The 20,000-nt window shown below is 45.3% G+C and overlaps 1 protein-coding gene across 6 annotated transcripts in view; it reads right to left on the reverse strand.

Moving 5' to 3' along the window:
* The window catches only part of glsb (glutaminase b), a 50,772-nt gene that overhangs the window by 21,459 nt on the left and 9,313 nt on the right, over positions 1-20,000 (reverse strand). For 5 of the 6 annotated variants that reach the window (XM_042084071.1, XM_042084082.1, XM_042084080.1 and 2 more), the window contains exons 2-7: positions 12,266-12,362; positions 10,718-10,839; positions 6,152-6,281; positions 5,878-5,957; positions 4,269-4,432; positions 2,841-2,899 (exon numbers count right to left, since the gene is read on the reverse strand). In XM_042084071.1, the coding sequence (XP_041940005.1) occupies positions 2,841-2,899; positions 4,269-4,432; positions 5,878-5,957; positions 6,152-6,281; positions 10,718-10,839; positions 12,266-12,362 (652 nt within the window). The remainder of the gene's footprint in view (positions 1-2,840; positions 2,900-4,268; positions 4,433-5,877; positions 5,958-6,151; positions 6,282-10,717; positions 10,840-12,265; positions 12,363-20,000) is intronic. The other variant, XM_042084077.1, reaches the window with a different exon arrangement.

Genomic DNA, 20,000 nt, shown 5'->3' on the forward strand with positions numbered 1-20,000 from the left:
TGTGCGTGTGTGTGTGTGTGTGTGTGCTGCATGACTGCTTGCAGCAGGGTAAACGAGTATGCGTGTGGATTAAGGTTAACATGTGTCATATGGAAAGCTTGGAGGATCAGGCCTCATTAGCAGGGCACGGAGCTGGCAGCCAGGTGGATGGAGGGATTGTAAAGTGGTGCAATGGAGAGAGAGAGAGCGAGTGAGAGAGAGAGAAAGAGTGTGTGAGAGAGAGTGTGAAAGAGAGAGAGAGAGGAAATTAGTGTGTGAAAAACATAGAAAGAGAAAGATTAGAGAGTGATAAACAAAAAGAAAGAAATAGTAAAAAAAAAACATAGAGCGTGTGAGAGAGAGAGAAGACCTGAGCAAAAAAGGTCAAGAGAGAGATGGGGGGTCAGGAGAATGGCCAAGAGAAGTAGGCCAGGAGTTTTGATCATTTCTACCATCTAGCATTTGAATGAGGATACCGAACATTTTCCATACACTTTACACTCCAGGCCTTAGCACGTGTTGGGTGTATAGAAATAATCGCTATTGCTAGGCCTAGCCTTTAGCTAATATGTACAGCAGAATGTGCTTTACAGTATTAGAAATGTTCAGACTGGAATGACTACCACTCAGTTTGTATCCAGCCTGTGTCAATACATTTTTAAAAAAAGTGTAAATGCAGAAAAATTACCAACTTTGGAAATTGACCTGCTGCAGGTCAATGTCCCACTGGGGCAAAACCTCACAGATCCTAATTCTGTAAAATATGCAACAACATGAAAAAAGCAAAAAAATAAAAAATAAAAAAACACACCACCTTTAACACCATATCACATGGGTCATGGTTCACTAGTACAGTCATATGGATACCATGGGAGGGTTGAAGGATGGTGAAAGGGGGCGGTAGGTAGGTAGTGGACGGGAATTGCTGGATGAAACAACGACACGTTGTGTGGTGCTTTCAAAAAGCATCATCAACCACCAGGTCAGAACACAGTGAGAGAGACAGAGGAAGTGACAGATTCACAGCACCAGACTACAGAGCACAGTACACAGTCCGGGAACAGGTCATTCAGCGGGCGAGAGAGAGAGAGAGAGAGAGAGAGAGAGAGAGAGAGAGAGAGAGAGAAGGAAAAGAGGGTCACTCTCTTCATTCAAAGCAGAGAGAGAGAGAGAGTGTGTGTGTGATGCAGAACCACATTGGGTGAATACACAATGAGAAAGGGTTCATGGATGAGGCTATGCGATTTTAGATTGCTCATACAATAACCAGTAGAGGTAGGGCTTATTTCCCTATTAGTGTGTGTAAAGCTCTTCAAAACAGTTTAGAGATGTGTTTGGATTTTTTTGTTATCTGGTTCATAGGATAATTACAAATTTTATAATTACAACTATTCTGACAATAACTAAGATTACAACAGATGTCTGTGTGTGTGTGTGTGTGTGTGTGTGGGGAGGGGTGCATCTACACATGTGTATCACACAAGCACATGCTGTGAGGCCTTTTCAAACACTGACTGAGGTAAGCTACATTGTATTGGCACGATCAATGGAGGATCACTGTAAGCACAATCTATTTCCGTGAGTGTGAAGTCACACATAGGCTACTGTGAGTCAGTTTGTGTGTGTGTGTGTGTGTGTGTGTGTACTGCACTAAGAGATTAATCCCTACCCCATGACATAGCCAGGGACGTAGTGGTGACAATAGGATATCTGGAGTGAGTACTGGTAAATGAATTTTACCCCAAAAAATTCATTTGTCTCAAAGACAGAGAGAGAGGGAGAGAGAGAAAGAGAGAGAGAAAGAAAGAGAGAGAGAGATAAAGAGAGAGCCATCAGACAGACATTGATGATCCCACAGTGCTAGAGCAGCACTAGATGAGACACTCCAGTTAAGTACGAATGCGAAGGGGTTGGGGGGAGGGGAGGGGATGGGGCAGGCTGGATGCGGGGGTAGTCAAAACGTGACTAGTAGTCAAAACGTTAGACGGCATACAGCCATGATGAACACACTATCAGAGAGAAATTCATCTGACAGGAAGAGATGAGAGTAACATACGTCATCCCCCTCACAGCCTTAGTCTTCAACGGAGAACCTACAACGTGCACCAAGGGTCAATCCCAGCCAGACTTCAAATATATGTACTGTATATATTACATACAATTATTGTAATATGTTTCACATCAATAGCTAGTGGTTATGTTTAACAGAGATTTAGATATTAATATACATCCTGAGGTCATAAAGACAAGTGCATTTCAACATTCAAACAACATTCAAACGTTCGACTAGAGGTCAAAGACACCTCTTTAAATGACCATTATTCATTATGGAAGTAAACAAACGCTACATGTTAAGAAGGGATATGGCTGTCAGAGTCCATTGGCCACCAGAAGCTATTACAATATCCAGAATATCCTGCATATTTTTTCCCCCCAAGAAATGAAATAATGTTCTCTGATGCTCTTGGATGCACTCAGCGGGCTTCTGTTCTGTTTAGTGAGACCCAGCACTGCAGTGGTAGGCTAAGTCACCAGGTTTCTGTTACCCCAGCACACCCCCAGGAGCCTGCCTCCACCACGCTCTGGGGGTAGGTGCCGTGAACTGCTACAGCAAGATAATCAGGTACACATGACCCTTCTCACTCCACAAACAGGTCCCATGCTGAGCAGGTATCACTGAACCACCACATTCCCATTTACTTAGTGAGAAGTGGGAATACTGAGAGGAATAATGACTATTTGTTCTATTTGCACTAATTCAACAAGTACAGGGGGAGGTTCTGTTAGGGTAATTGTAAGCACACTGTAATATGGGAAACTAAAAACAGAAATTGTGCGGATTTATGGAAAGGTTGGCTTACCTTTATCAGGGATGTGCACACTATTGCACCAGCATTGACCATCGGATTATGGGGTTTATCTGAAATAAAGGAGGATAAAATCTTTCAAATATTTGCTTCATCACAACACTTCAAATTGCATATCTGTTACATCAATGCCTGTACATAGTACAGTACACTGTATTTACCAAACAAAACATATAATATACAAACAAACATACTGCACATCTCACTACTGAAATGCAAGATTGAAATGCTCTGAAATGTCCTGCCCAATCATTTAGGGCCTGTGTCCACCAATCGTGTTTTTTGCGCCAACGGTGGCTATATTACAGCGCTGGCCTCGTCAATGTTACTTCTCTCTCGACAACCAATCAAAACTTGCATAACCTAGCAACAATAAACACTTGACGAAGCGCTCTAAAAATGAGGTTGAGGGCGCTGTCCTGTCAGCTCAAAAAACGTGATTGGTATACACAGGGCCTTAAGCATCATTTGGTTGCCGTGACTACACAACAGAGTGAGTCATGGTGGCAGGAAAAGGTCTGACAATTAGGGCCGAGGTGGATAAGTCTCAGACAGACCACGTCAGGCAGTCACAGGGGACCCAGCTCATTAATTCCCCACAAAGTAATTAGATTGATTCCAGATTTAGGTCATAAATTCATATCATGCAGAAGATGACAGCACGCACGCTGTGAGTGTGTCTTCTCTCAGTAGCGGGAGTGAGTGTGTGTGTGTGTGTGTGTGTGTGTGTGTGTGTGAGTGTACACGTCCCAACACCGCTGCTGGGCTGCTGCTCACGAGATTGAGATTGAGATCACTACTGCGGAGGGGAGTCAAGGATGACTCACTCTGGGCGCATACACGTTCTCTTCCCTCATTCATTCCCACAAAAGCAATGAGAGTGTATGGCAAATTAGGAACGTGTGTGTGAATCTGTCATGCCTAACAACACGCGCACACACAAACACACACAAACACCTCCTTATCCCTTCACCCACCCTACTTTATGATTCCAACCCACACAGCAGTGCTACAAGCGTCATCATAACGGAGATCCACTCATTCATTCACAGGCACAAATAACAAATGCATTAACAGTTAATAACCCCCGGGGGAAAAGATGAGTAGCTATCTATTTTTACTGTGAGCTAAGATGTGCTACCTTTGGTCCCCTCTCTAATTCATAGGCTGTAGTAACAACACTGCATTTATTATATTACCCATATAGGGTTAAGTCTGTTCCGAGTTTCACAAAGCTTCAAAAGGAAAACAATTTGTTATCTGAAGTGCCTGTTTGCTGACTGGTTTGTAGTGTATGTGACGGGGCCCTTGTCTGTGTGTGTGTGTGTGTGTGTGTGTGTGTGTGTGTGTGTGTGTGTGTGTGTGTGTGTGTATGTGAGTGTGTGTGTGTGTGTGTGTGTGTGTGTGTGTGTATCCCCTCACCATCCTCATCCAGGAAGAGCTTGTTGAAGCGCAGGCCGCTGGGCTCCTTGCCGATGAAGCGGTGCACGTACTCGGTGCCGTGGTCGTGCACGGCGATGGCGTACTTCAGAGGCTTCACGCACGACTGCAGACAGAACGGGACCTTCGTGTCGCCCACAGTGTGCCTGTGTACAAACACACAACAATAAAACACGTCAGAGCTCTGAGACACTAACAACAGATCACACCCTGACTGATAACACAGACAATTTCATTCTTCACTGAATGATCAAGTCTGCTGCAGAAAATCAAATCCACATTAAACACTAAACAAATAGCTTCACACATTTCCTATCTATGTGCATGGTGACATAGAAAACATGGAATTACAATTCACATGGAAATGCTCTAACAGGAACTGGAAATGATGCAGAGAGAAAACCTCAGACTGATATCAGCAGGACAGGGACGCACAAGTCACTGCAGTGGGTGAGTGGGTTATCATTAATGCCATGCCATGTCTGTCTGGGCTATGCAGTCAAGATAGTGAGAGAGTTGTGGCCGGAAGACCGGACAACCTGTCACGATCCATCACAGTTCCAGTGACCCCAATCTCCACATACTGGGAAAGGGTAGAGTACTTACAAGAAAGCAGACGCTTCTCGAAACACACTGAACATGCAGTGATAAGGCTACCAGATAATCAGTCAGTGCTTGCCACGTCACAGGCATGGCAATGACACCTCAGTTACAGAAAGCTCCCATTACAAAATGTGCAAACACTCCCAATAATCCCAATACTTGATCAACAGGGTGTATTGCTTAAACGGAAACAAAAAGTTCCAATCGTAAAGGAAATGGACTTCCAGGCAGTATTCTCTGATGATTAATCAATAGGATGCATCAAACAGAAACTAAACTAGCCAGCGCTGCAGCGCTGAAATGATCTTTATTATTTTAGAAATGGTAACAACATGATAGAAAATACTGATTAGTGGAGAGCATCCGTTTGTGAAACTTTATAATCCTCTTATCACAGGAGCGGAGGTGTGAGCTGTTATTTTCCACACTGACACGCCATTAGGTTAATACAGTATATGGGTGAGGTTTACTCATGCAACGCAATCAAACACAACTGCCATTGGCCAAAGTCCAAGGCACAAATAAATGTCCCAAATACAGGCATGCTTGGTATATTTCCAGAGGGTCAAAAAAAAAGGGTTTATCTTAACGATAAGATACTCAAGTGCTTTATCAGTAGGCACTCAGTACTCCAGAGCGATATTAAGCATGGGACACAGTAAACACCACATGTGTGTGTACACACATGACTTCAGAAGTTCTGTTCTGAGTCCTACAAGCTGTGACAACATGTACTGTACAGCAACTTACAATAAAGATTACAGGATGTTTGCCATGATTATCTACTCGGAAAATCTGCCATCAATAGAGATCAATATGTTTCTACTTGATAATGACCAAATTAAGCTCCTGGACATGGATTTGATTGGAGATGGATGTTTTCCACACATGCAGTGATTTGTATAGGCTACAAATCTACAATGCCACAACCCCCCCCCCCCCCTCACAGGATGCCAAGAATGCACACAAAGTGTTCTTCTAAGCCTACCTTTGTCCATCCACTGTGCATAAAGACACAGCCCACAGGTCGGGACTGAATTTGGCAAGCTGGGGAATGTAGTCAGCAACCTGAAGAGAGACACACAAGCACAACCTTAAAAGACTACAACTATATATAGATGTTATAATTTACATTGATAGACAATAAGCCATGAACTAAACAAAAAAAGAAAGCTGTATCATGGGGGACAAAACTGGGACATGGGGACAGAGAGAGAGAGAGAGAGAGAGAGAGAGAGAGAGAGAGAGAGGATGGCACTCACCTGCCCTCCGGTCAAGTCTTTGGCACTCTCGTACAGCTCGTCAATGTGGGAGGTAAAGGACTGGAAGTCGGGGATGACAAACTTCTTGCGGAAGGCCTGCGTGAGCAGCACGATGTTACTCTGGACACATCTGCAGAAGTGGACAGATCGGACAGACCATGTTAGAGCCCCATGTTAGCGCTTACCTGAAGCTAGGCTAACATAAGAAGCTAACAAACTTCTTAACAACAAGCTTGCTAGACAGCACACTCTCCCTGTGCATACACATATCTGTTTCATATGAGTATACTGAGCACAGGTGTGGCATGATTTGGACTAAATGGGGATGTAATATACGCACTGCCTATTTCAGTGACAGGCTTTGTGGTCAATAAATCTTTTTTAAATCTGAATCAGAATGCTGCTATACATTCTACTCTGCTTTTGCTCTGTCTTACTTCTATTTAAACAACTTATAAACTGCTGTGCTATTATGGTCTGGTTTATAGTGGTGTAGTGTGTTCCTGGGGAGTGTGGAATAGTGTTGCTTGTAGGAAGCACATTTTAAACCGGTAAAAAAAGGCCAAATAGTAGAAAACCTTTTGGATGGATCTGTTGCTGTTGTTTCCTGAAGTTATTCTGAAGTCCACCAAGTGAATGCTGGGTGAGTTAGCATAGCGAGGAGCTCATAAAGTCCACCAAGTGAATGCTGGGTGAGTTAGCATAGCGAGGAGCTCATAAAGTCCACCAAGCGAATGCTGGGTGAGTTAGCATAGCGAGGAGCTCATAAAGTCCACTGATCTGCACCATCCTCTCTAGTCTCCTGGAAACAAGCAAATTCTCACTGCCTCCACTGCTTTGTGGTTCTGCTGCACTGATTTACATTTTATGCCTAGAGGCGGAAAAATGGGGTGTGCTTCAAACACACAGCTCTCTAACACACAACAACACAACCACAGCACTCCTGAGTATACACAGACGTACATGTATAATGGTATGCCAACATTTGCAGGTTTTTTTTTCACATTTGGCAGATGTGTTGAGCGCTAACTGACTTACAATTGACGAATAACAAACAATGTACAAGAAGTCAATTAGCCATAAGTTCCATGGAGTGCCAACTGTGTATTTAAATGAATGTGGGCAGTGCTTCTATCGACTAAGGCAATGAGAGAGAGCAGATCAATAGGGCGTGTAACCCATTGACTGAATATTACTGGGGTGTAACCCCTCCACAGCAGGGGAAACACTGCATTAAAAAGGACTTCTCTTCTAGAGAAGTTCATCACCCCAGTTAGCCAAACAGTATGAAACCTTGTCTGAAGCACAGACAGATATGGCTATGTGTGTGTGTGTGTGTGTGTGTGTGTGTGTGTGTGTATGTGTGTGTGTGTGTGTGTGTGTGTATGTATGTGTATGTGTGTCTGTGTGCACATGTGTAAGCGCCCATGTGTGCGGTGTGTGAGTGTGTGTGTGTGTGTGTGTATATGTATGTGTGTGTATGAGTAGGTGTCTGTGTGCACATGTGTAAGTGCCTATGTGTGTGGTGTGTGAGTGTGTGTGTGTATGTATGTGTATGTGTATGAGTAGGTGTCTGTGTGTCTGTGTGCACATATGTAAGCGCCCATGTGTGCGGTGTGTGTGTGTGTGTGTGTGTGTGTGTGTGTGTGTGTGTGTGTGTGTGTGCACCTGTGTCCGTCAGTCTCTCTGTGTGCACTTGTGTGTATGTAAATCACTCTTGCTCTCTCCGAGGGCTCATCTTAAAATAGCCCAGCAGCATGGAGTCAGGCTGGCCCGCACCTCTGCACAGAGAAACACTTAGAGATGGATGACTATTGATCCCAATAGTTCCGCTTGTAAAGTCCAGTTCAGCTTGCCAAAAGGCCCTGTGATCTACTTTGACACTATGACTGGGTGTTGGAGGTTGTAGCTGTACAGTAAAAGGCTGGCAGCTACTCATCTATAAATTCCTCATAACACTGCACAATAGGCCTATATAATAGCATTGATTAATCACATCTTAAAAATGATAAAATCACCAACAAAAACACATGACAAAATACCCTATAAACCTGATCTATGAACATAACAGATGTGTTTTTATCAGGTTTGGGTATGTGTCTTCCTTTAAGGCGCATCAACATGGAAAGGAAGAGAGGGATTATGGGTGAAGAGCGATGACTTGCTGCAGATTACAGTGCCTCTGGTGGTGGCAGGATGCGGGTTGGGCCTGGCCCTAATCCCACACTCACCTCAGTTAGTCTGGTATATACGCACATCACCAATGCCCCTCAAAGCTGGGCTACCCCTCAGTTAGACTGGCACATACGCACATCACCAATGCCCCTCACAGCTGGGCTACCCCTCAGTTAGACTGGCACATACGCACATCACCAATGCCCCTCACAGCTTGGCCACACTGAGTGAGTAAAAGCATTCCGCTCACAGAGTATAAATAGTTTTGGAAGACTGGTGTGATCGTTGTGTAGTTGTGTGCCGCTATCACATCTGGTGTAGCCAGTTGAGTATACTGGAAGTTAATTGTTGCTGCTTACGCTCCGCGCACGGTGCGCTTCAGTTGCCTATGCCCGGTTTAGTAGCCTGTCCATGTGATGCTTAGAGACATCGCCTCCGCACTCAAGGTTAAACCTGAGGTGCATCATCCATCTCTTCCCCACCCCCCACCCCCCCTCCTCCTCCACCTCCACCTCCACTTCCTCCTCCTCCAACTCCTCCTCCTCCTCTGCCACACCTCGACACACTGGCCACAAACAAGGCTCTGAGGGGTAGTTTCTGGCTAGACAGCCCTGCCTCCATAAACTGAGCGCAGCTGGAGGTGTGAGGAGAAGCAGTGGGGATAAGTCAGAGCTGGAGGGGCTGTAAAATGAGTGGACAGTGACGCTGGCCAGTTTGATCAGCTGGGTGGTTTGAGTGTGAGAATGAGTGTTTTGATGACCTGTACAACGGTGAGGCAGTGAAAGATAGAAGTGTGTGTGTGTGTGTGTGTGTGTGTGCACCTGCATGTCTGAGGTATGTGTGTGAGGAGAGGCGAGGCGCAAGGTGCAGCGTATAGCCGTGCCCATGCTCAGGCATGGCTTAGATTAAATGAGCATGACTTCTCCTGCCGAGGACACCACCTATAAATAAGCTAGAGTGGTTCCCACTAATCATAGCTGTCATCCCTGCCGTGTGTGTAGGGGTGTGTGTGTGAGTGTGTTGGGTGTGTCTTGGTGCGTGCGTGTGTGTGCATGTTTGCCTTTGCATTTGTATTTATATTTTTATATTTTTCACATTTTTATACATTTAGACACTTTTATCCAAAAGCGACTTCAATATATAAATTACATTGCAGGACCATGTCGACAGGGCAACTAGGGGTTAAGTGCCTCGGTCAGTGCCTCGGTCAAGGGCACAACGGTGGAAGACGGGACTTGAACCCTTGAACCACTACTGCATGCTAGCCCAGCTATTTAGCCACTACACTACCACTGCCCCATGTGTTGCTGGTATAGCTGACTGTTTATGATACACATGACAGGCCAGCTTGTATGCTGTGTGTGTGTGTGTGTGTGTGTGTGTGTGTGTGTGTGTGTGTGTGTGTGTGAGTGTTCATAAATAGCATCTGTACCCCTGGAGAGGTTCACTGGAAGGGTTTCAGTCTGCCAGCGGACCGGCGCTAGACTGATAACTCAGCCTCACCACCCCTCTTCCTAGTCTAGTCACGATGACAGATAGAATCTCACCAACAGAATCTCAATGACAGAATCTCACCAATCTGTTGCCATGGCTACACCAATATGCCACCTCATTCCGCAAGCTATGCACATCTTTCATACTTACTGTGAGGGCAAGATGTGGGAACATATTTCTGTGAAGCACTAAAGATTTTAAATAGGTTGAAATGTCAACTAGTGAGGCATCTGTTGCGGTGCTACTCACCCAGCGGAGGAGACGTCGGTGGAGGGGAAAGAGCAGAGTTGCAAAAACATCCCCACTCCATCCAGAGTGAGATCATTATGCTGCTCTTTAGAAAGGACATTTGGTGTCTGCACAATTCTGTATGGTGGTGTCAGTCAGCCAGTGTGTGTGTGTGTGTGTGTGTGTGTGTGTGTGTGTGTGTGTGTGTGTGTGTGTGTGAGTGTGTGTGTGTGTGTCTGCACACCATTGAACTCTAACATCCATAATGATATGTCGAAATGCTCAAACAAAATATGCAGGACTACTCAGATACTTGACTTGTAATGTGAGAGCAGGTGTGTGTGTGTGTGTGTGTGTGTGTGTGTGTGTGTGTGTGTGTGTGTCTGTGTCTGTATCTGTGTGTGTGTGTGTGTGTGTGTGTCTGTGTGTGTGTGTGTCTGTGTGTGTGTGTGTCTGTGTCTGTGTCTGTGTCTGTGTGTGTGTGTGTGTGTGTCTGTATGTGTGTGTGTGTGTGTGTGTCTGTGTCTGTATGTGTGTGTGTGTGTGTGTGTGTGTGTGTGTGTGTGTGTGTGTGCTAGTCAATCCCCCGTTTCAGTATGTGTGCTTGTTGTGAGTTAATCATTTTTAAGGGCCACGTTCAACCCAACAGAGCCCCCCCTCAGTGCTTACTTCTTGAACAGGTGTCTGTCGAGCGTGACGCCGTCTGAGGAGGACTGGAGGGTGAGCTTCAGCATGTCCATACATTCTTTGAGCCGGGGGTCTCCAGTCCGCAGTCCAGTAGCCTTCAGTGCCTGGACGGGGCCGGAGGGGAAGAGCACCATGTGAGATTTATGTGACTGAAGACATCTGTGTGGTAGTTACACTTCAAACTGGGGGCTAATAACGAAACCAGTGCTGCCCCCCCTCCTCCCATTCCTGTAATTCAGACTGAAACCGAAGCGAATGGCCCCTTTATCAGCAAACACAACTATACCATAGGACAGTGCACACCTAAACATGTGCGCTTGATGGGTGCCCATTACATAGTATTCTAACATATTTAATTGATGATGAGGGGCAAGCTAATGGGCGATTCTAAGAGACAGTCATCAGAGGGGGGGCCTGAGTGGGCAGGGGACCAGAGTTTGATAGCTGTCTGTCTAATAGCCTTAGGTCTTTTAATCTATTCTTTAAGTAGACATGATGAGAATATTCCTAGGGAGTCTTGCCCATGACAAAAAAGTTCAAAACGGATTAACTCCTGATGACTTCTAAGAAGCTGGCTATCGCACTATCCCAAACACCTCCTGATAAATATCTCAGTTCGACTTCATCGCATCACGTTTGGCCTTGAATCTGCATCAGATTTTTTCTAAGAATGTTCTAGAAACTGAGGTCTGATACCTGCGCGGCAGTCCTGCTGTATGTGGGCCAGCCGGCCGCTGATAAGAGCGAGGCGCAATAAAACATGGCTGACACAACAGAGACGATAAGGGCCAGGGCCAGTGCCAAAGTAAACAAGCGCACACATGCACACACACACACCCAGCTGCGTCACTCACACACACACACACACACACACACACGTGACACAACGTGACACAACCTTTAGCTGTCTGTCAGGAGACACAGGGGCTACAGTGAAAACCACCGAGAACAGAGGGAGGTGGCCAGGGGGAGGTGGGGTGGATGACTGAGATAGATAGAGAGAGAGAGAGAATGAAAAGGCATGAGAAAGAGAGAGAGAAAAGACAGATAGGGGGAGAGTGAAAAGGAGAAAGATGAAGGGGAAACGCTTGACATAAAGTGAGTATGCTGGTTTGAGAACAAGGAGGCAAGCAAGAGAGGGGGAAAAGAAAAGAAAAAGAGATAACTGGTAGCATGAAGAAGCAAAGTCAGAGACCAAAGGGAAAGAGTGAAGACAGGAGATGAAAGAAGAAGAAAGATGAGAAGAGAAAGATGAGAAGAGAAAGATGAGAAGAGAAAGATGAGAAGAAGAAAGATGAGAAGAGAAAGATGAGAAGAGAAAGATGAGAAGAAGAAAGATGAGAAGAGAAAGATGAGAAGAGAAAGATGAGAAGAGAAAGATGAGAAGAAGAAAGATGAGAAGAGAAAGATGAGAAGAAGAAAGATGAGAAGAGAAAGATGAGAAGAGAAAGATGAGAAGAAGAAAGATGAGAAGAGAAAGATGAGAAGAGAAAGATGAGAAGAGAAAGAGAGAGGGGAGCTGCTACACACCGTGATGAATTTGTGGGCTGGGATTTTCTCCTGGCCCTCAGCAATGGTGTAGAAGAGCAGATCCTCCAGGCTGGGCAAAATGCCTGCCTTCCTTCTCCTGAGAGAGAGAGAGAGAGAGAGAGAGAGAGAAACATTCAGTTAAACATGTCACTACAAGAGAAGTTGCATTCAGGCAGAGACTGGAGCTAAATGAGCCTAGCCTCACTCTCACTGATATTGAGAATTTACGTATTATATTATATTCATTTATTATGTCTTATATATCATATTATGCATCAAATAGTGCCCATTCACTGCTTTTACAGTTGAAGCATGGTGATCTGAGTTGATTGAGGGATGAAATTAGAGGGTTGGAATGTGAGGGAGGAGACAGAGGCAGAATGGAATGGAAGTATTTTCAGGGGCAGAGCAAACACCCAAAGCCAAGTGCACTTTTCCTTCTCTAAGCCTCGAGTGACACCTTAATCAGACACCTGTAACAGGATTACTGTGTGTGGCCGCATCAGTGGAGTCTTAGAGCTGACCTGTGACACTTCCCCTCCTGACTGTACAGTACACGTGCCTCTAAAGGCAGCTAGTGCGGCTCTGTCTGACACCAGGTGACACTGGGGGCACTGCACAAGCTGTTCTATGCTGCACAGAGTGCAAAACTGTATCTGGGACTGGGTATGTGGGGTTGGACTGGAGTACTGTATATGTCCATGTGTGTCTTGTTTGGGAATGTGTCTACAAGATTTAATATTGGTTCATGGCGGTGTTCGTGCGCACATTTCTGTATGTGTGCTGTGTATGTATGCGCTGTGTGTGTATGTGTGTGTGTGTGTGTGTGTGTGTGTATGTGACTGTGCAAGCAGGGACAATCTCATGAGGGCTAAATCCAGCAGGTTATCTAACCATGCGGGAGGTTACATACACTGGCCTCTATTACAACATTAGACAGTGGGCAGAGGCCAGGGTAAGCAACCAGGGTAAGCGATGCCAAACTGGGTAAAACGCCCAGTACCCATATATGTATACAGCACACAGACAGACGGGGGGGGGACAGACAGAAGGTCTGTATGAAAGGGGAAAAAATGCTGCCTTTTAAGATATCTAACAGGGAAGTGAGGCTTGGAGGCATGTCCGAGGCAGATTAAAAAAACTCTCTCACTGCTATTGTTTTGCTTATGAACTACGTAGGAAAGAGAGAGAGAGAAATTAAGAGCAAGATAGTAAGAGCATCACAAACACACTTATCCAAACACAAACAAACAAACAAACACACACACACACACACACACACACGTGAGTGGCAGACTACAATAGGCACAATTAAACATTCCCACCCTAATAATGGGGCTTCCTAAGCTGATGCCCTGCCCTGTCTGATCAGTCTCTCTGTGGCATACACTCCCTCTGTCCTTCTCTTGTTTTCTCTGTCTGTCGCTTTCTCTCTGTCTATCCTGTTTTCTCTGAGCTCTCTCTCTCTCTCACACAATGCTCACAGCTCACAATGATCTAAATATCAAAACACAAACATTCTACACTAATCCTTCAACTCTCAGGCCACTGAAATGCCTGTAAGTACTGAAAGAGCATGTAACTGGCTAAAGTGGCTAACTGGGAGTTTCACACACACACACACACACACACACACACACACACACACACACACACACACACACACACATGCACACACACACTCACACACACACGCACACACACACAATAGGCAACCAAATCACACACTCCAAATCTGATGAAAGGGGTTATCAGAGGTATTTCAGTGTGTGTGTGTGTGTGTGTGTGTGTACAGGCGTGGCGTGGCGTGGCGGGGAATCTGGCAGGAAGGGACACATTCCGAGGGAGTGTTTGAACAAAGCACAGGAAGTGACAGGAACAGTGCAGTGGCGGTACAGCAGCACAAGCAGTTGGCACAGGGAAACAGCAGGGGGCGAGCAAGCGATCGTCAAATCAAACAAACAATACTGTGAACATGAAGATGAAGATGAAGATGAAGATGAATACTTACACAGGAAAGCAATCAGGATGGTGAGGAGTCAAAGGGGGAGAAATGCACAGAACAGAATGGTGAGTGAGGTGAACACATGGCAAACACAAACAGCATCAATTGAACCTCATTAACAATGCACTACAAGGTCATTATGTGATTAGCAAGTGCTAATAAAATGGAGAGTAAATTGTGCTAATTCAGACGTGGTAGCAAACAAACACTTTAGTTGACACGGAGGGATAAACAGACAGGCATGAGGCATGTGACCCGCTGAGGTATTTTGTCAGTGTTCAGATTGGCAACACTGGCAACCTTTCAGATAGGCTGAACATGCTAGCAATTTACAAACACACACACACACACACACACACACAATTGCAGAATTGTAGTGCAAGCTCCATAAATCAGTTTACACAACACTGACTGCAGTCATAAACCGCCTTCACTACAGAGACAGGAATATGCAGGCAAAAGGGCATCTGTGCATTCAATGCAAATGCAAAACACACAACTTCTATAGATTGTCTGACCTCTGATAATTGTACCTGCATAAACTGAGTGGTCATCCAGATGTAACAGACAGAGTGGCCCTCCTTAAGGGTAAACCAAACCAACAGTGGGAGAGGGAGCTGAGCATTGCTAAGGCCCTGTGCACTCATCAGAGTTAGTTTAGGGAGGCCATTTTCTTATTGTGTGTGTAATGATAAACTGCTCGGAGAGTGTGTGTGTGTGTGTGTGTGTGTGTGTGTGTGTGTGTGTGTGTGTGTGTGTGAGAAAAAATGAGAGTGAGGGAGATAGACACATAGAGAGGCAACACAGCTGGAGTACTTATGTGGCTGCCCGGAGGGAGAGAGGAAGAGAGAGAAAGAGATAGATAGATAGAGAGAGAGAGAAAGAGAAATAGAGGGGAAGAGAGAGAGAGAGAGAGAGAGAGAGAGAGAGAGAGAGAGAGAGAGAGAGAGAAAGGCCAGGAACGTTTTTGAGAGAGAAGAGGACAGAGGACAGAGGGAGTGTGCATGTGAGAAAAGGGGGGGGTTTGGCATTGAAAATGGTGAGCAGATAAACACCTGTGGTGAGCTTGTTATCAGCAGCTCAAAGGCTCAATAGTGGGCTTCACCTCCCATTCCTCTCTCTCTTTTCTTTCTTTCTCTCTCTCTCATCTCCTGTTCATTGTTCCTCTGTCCAAGTATATAGCAGTCAGCCTGCGGTCAGTGGGGCATACACACACACTGCTTTGGTTTACATTCATTCAGACGGCCTACAGCAACACCCCAAACATAACCCCTACAGTTGGATCTAGAACAGAATCAGTAAGAATGCATCAGGACAGAAGATCTAGAACAGAATCACTAAGAATGTATCAGGACAGAAGATCTAGAACAGAATCACTAAGAATGTATCAGGACAGAAGATCTAGAACAGAATCACTACTAAGAATGCATCGGAATAGAAGATGTAGAACAGAATCACTAAGAGTGCATCGGAACAGAAGATCTAGAACAGAATCACTAAGAGTGCATCGGCACAGAAGATCTAGAACAGAATCACTAAGAGTGCATCAGAACAGAAGATCTAGAACAGAATCACTAAGAATGCATCAGGAAACAAGATCTAGAACAGAACGAGTGCATCGGAACAGAAGTCAGTGGAGCACACTTGTACCTAAGCTACATGACATGTTTGTGCTGTGTTTTAACTGCAGCCATGCAAACTCTGCATGTCTGTAGATCTAGGCTGGCTGTGGACGGTCTCACCCAATGTCTAGCCTCTCCCGGCGTGGGATTCCAGGAATGCTGGCAGAATCCTCCCTCCCACTCCCCCGTCTCCCACTCTCGCACAGCGGGATTAGCCAAACCAAACACAGCCTTCCCGTTCACACATGGACCAGCTCCTACGGCCAGCCACGCTCCTGGTCAACGGGGGGGTGGAGGACAGAGGACAGCAGGGCTTCGTCCACCACAGGAGTGGCCTCGGGGACCACTCTACTGGGGAGGACATTCACACACTAACACTAACACAAATCTATCCCACAAACCACTCAGCATTTCAGTATTTGGTTGAGTGGGTGCACAAATGACACATTTCTCTCAGGGTGGCATCTTTGCAGGATGCTAAACTTGTAGGGGAACCAGATTGTGTATATCAAAATAAACCTCCATTACGCAACCACTGATAATTTATGACTAAGTTAATAGCTGCTAATATGTCTCTGCTTCAGTCCCTGCTTCAGTCATTGCAAGCGCACCTGATTGATTATTCACCCACTATGTGGATACTGTTTTTTAGAATTGATTTTGATTAAGTTTTATTTAGTATAATTTGTATTTTGTATATTTAGTATATTCTTTATCTTCTACAGTCCTTATTGCTTAGTTGTGTTTTTTATATTATATACTTTTAATTACTTTTTCTGCTGTTATTGAATGTGTGTGTGTTGTCTGTATGCTACTGTGACCTTGAATTTCCCCTAGGGATCAATAAAGTAGATCTATCTATCTATCTATCTATCTATCTATCTATCTATCTATCTATCTATCTATCTATCAATCTATCTATCTATCTATTACTGCAAAGGAGGAGAGAAAGGACGGAAGGAAGGATGATGTAGAAAGGACACTAGTCAGAACAGAAAATAGCTCAGATGTTCCACTATGTAGACTGGCCTTGGAGCTGGATGTGGACTGGAAGTTATGACATTGTGACGTATGCATCCTCCCTTTGGCAGCGGGAGCCCTGGCTGTGCCTTTTTTTGTGCCACCTTGCACTCTGGCCATTCTGCCTGGCCTCTGCTCAATATCAGCGGTGACTCAGCCCGTTTGGACGCGCTTCTGGTGACGCCACACTCAGCTGACGGACAGTTGGCCAACGCTTTAGGTCAGCGACCCACAAGGACACGAGGCATGGGATGACCCTTTCAGCTGCCTCGTCGCAAACCATATCCTCTGCACCTATTGCCAGCATGGCCAGACAGGCATGCACAGACAAGCCCCCTAACTTAGGCCAAGAATGGAATCTGTATTCATCTGTATTACCACAGCATGGCTACAGCCCCCCTGGTCAAGCATGCTACAGTTACTTTAAAGGAACCGTATGTAAGAAATGTATTTCAATTAATCATAAAATGGCCCTGATATGTCACTAGACATTAAGAAATCATGTTCATTTCAAATACTTATATCACTGACAACAGTCGTCCGGCCAGGATATTGTCATTTAAAATGTGAAGTTGCAGCCCTCAACTGATGTTGATGTTGTCATGTTGTGTTTTGGCCGGATGCGCCACCCTCCACCTATCTACTAATCACAAAGTCAGTAGTGTTTCGGCATTCAGATCCGGTTGCCAGCTCTGCCAGTCAGGAGGGAGGAGATACACCGCTCTACAGTAATTTGAAAGTGATTGCAGTACCAGTTTTGGCCACAATCTTACATACGGTTCCTTTAAATACTTGGCATGCAGTGCTCACTGGGGTCTGTGGCTGTCGTGTGTGGCTTTAGTCCTATCAGAGGCAGGCTGGACCTGTGCCCTCCTATGCTGAGAGAGGCCTCCTGCATGCCTCTGACAGGGTAACACAGATCCTCATTAATAAACACACAGGCAGCTGGCCAGCACTGAGAGAATTGGCTTCTGGCATGCTGTCAATGCCCCCTCATATCTGATAATGAGCCACGATTAGAGGTAAGCTTGTAGATCAGGAAACCACAACATGGACGGAACAGGTTGTGACATTGTGTGTGTGTGTGTGTGTGTGTGTGTGAGTGTGTTTGTGTTGAGGTTGAGGAAACACCCTCCTCTGACTGACAAAGCATGTAGGAAATGTTATTTGTGTGTGTGTGTGTTGCTGTTGGGGAAACACTCCTATCAGGGGTGAACACCACTTTTTTTCCCACAGTCCTCTGCCTCCCTCGGCAAAAAAAACATGCCACAGCCAATCAGAAACAAGACACATAGTAACACACGCCACATGGCTGTGTGGGTTTACTTCAAACAACAAAGGCAAAAAAAAAAAAACCCCAAGAGGCACTCATTGACTCAGTTGCCGGGAAACGTGAAGTGATTAGCAGGAAGTCACCTGGATGGCCGGTAACACGTGCAGCCATGCGTGAAGGTCCCGCCAGACTCCCCCAGGCAGTGCCCCTCAATGCCCCTCAATGCCCTTCAGTGGCCTTCAGTGGCTATTACTGCTGATGGAAGAGCTACTCAGTTGGCAGCTGGTGGGAGCTGCTTGCTTGTGAGTTGTTGTAACTCTCTGGTGCTGGGGTTTATTAACTCATTGAGTGCCAAAAACGTAATATTACGTTTTTAGCTTTTTTTTTTATTACGAAACTAGACACTCTAACACACCTTATATGTGATTTTGGGAACACTGTGATGAATGGAAATGAAATATATGACGATTGAAAACTCATGAAAACGCCAAATCTGGACATTTTATCTGGACGTTTAATCTTAACTCGGCTTTTGATGGTTGCCGCTTTGTTTTAGCCTATCAGTGACATGCACGCCAGGTCAAAATCAGGTCATTTATTTTCGTGGGTTTATCACTAGGTGGCAGGTCTCGTTAGATCTCTTCCCAGAAACTTTGCAGGCAACACTTCTCAGGTCATAAAAGACGCAATATCTCCATTTCTAGAAAAAAACAGGGATTTTGATGAACTAGCCACAGTTTAGCTTGGGATTTCTCAGGAACAGAGGCGTGTAGAAATACACGGTTTGCACCCACTGAGAGCTTACAGTCTCACCTTTCAAATGAGCCATTGTATGTGTTCATAGCTATAACACAGAATATGCTGTGGCTGTACAAAAATCATCAACAATGGTCTAGATTGCTGGCACTCTAGAACAAAGCTTCCGAAAACAGCTTGGCATTCAATGAGTTAAGAGTCTGGCACATCAGAGAGGAGGGGGAAGGAAGTGGTGGAGTTTTTCATCTCCGCAGTCCGCATCATGGCGCACTAAACACAAACACATGGAATACTGGCTATGATGGTGTGTGTGTGTGTGTGTGTGTGTGTGTGTTAGTATGTCTTTCTCTCTTTATCTGTGTTTGTGTGTATGCATGTGTGTGTGTGTGTGTGTGTGTGTGTGTGTGTGTGTGTGTGTGTGTGTGTGTGTGTGTGTGTGTGTGTTTAAATGTTTCTGATTTCAAGTAAGTTTCCACACTTGGTCTCAGTTTACAGGGCATTGACCTCAACAGGCACAGGGGCTTCAATAAGTGATTTAATAGTCCCGTGTTGAGGGAGCTGTGTTCCCAGTTCCAAAAAGCCCATAATGATTAACTTTTATTAAACACATATAAGGGGTGTTTCAACATGCACCCATGGTCCTACTGACCTGTCATCTATATTCACCATTCCACATCCGAAACTTTCCATAAAAACATGTTGACGACAAAGTAGACCTACAGCCACTGCTTGCTTCGGAAACACCAATTAGCAGTTTGGTTTCGCACTGAGATGGGCAAGGCAGGCCCACGTCAGGTCTCTCGCCAAATCCATTTGGGGCAGCAGATGTTGTGACCAGCACTGCCGCCATCTTCATTACTTTCAGCCGAGAGGCTACAGGAAGCGGCCTAAAAGGGGGCAGCTATCAGACTGCTCTGACGCAGGGCGGATTGTTTGCCTTCTCTTTCAAAGTGAGGGGCGGGGTTGAGGTGAGGTGGGGGTCAAATAAGAATCACTGATGAGGCAATTAGCAAGGGATTCCTAGAAAATCTCCTTCCTTCCTTCCGAGACTTTTTCAAA

Source organism: Alosa sapidissima, chromosome 2 (genome assembly GCF_018492685.1).
Source record: "Alosa sapidissima isolate fAloSap1 chromosome 2, fAloSap1.pri, whole genome shotgun sequence".
NCBI classification, from domain to species: domain Eukaryota; kingdom Metazoa; phylum Chordata; class Actinopteri; order Clupeiformes; family Clupeidae; genus Alosa; species Alosa sapidissima.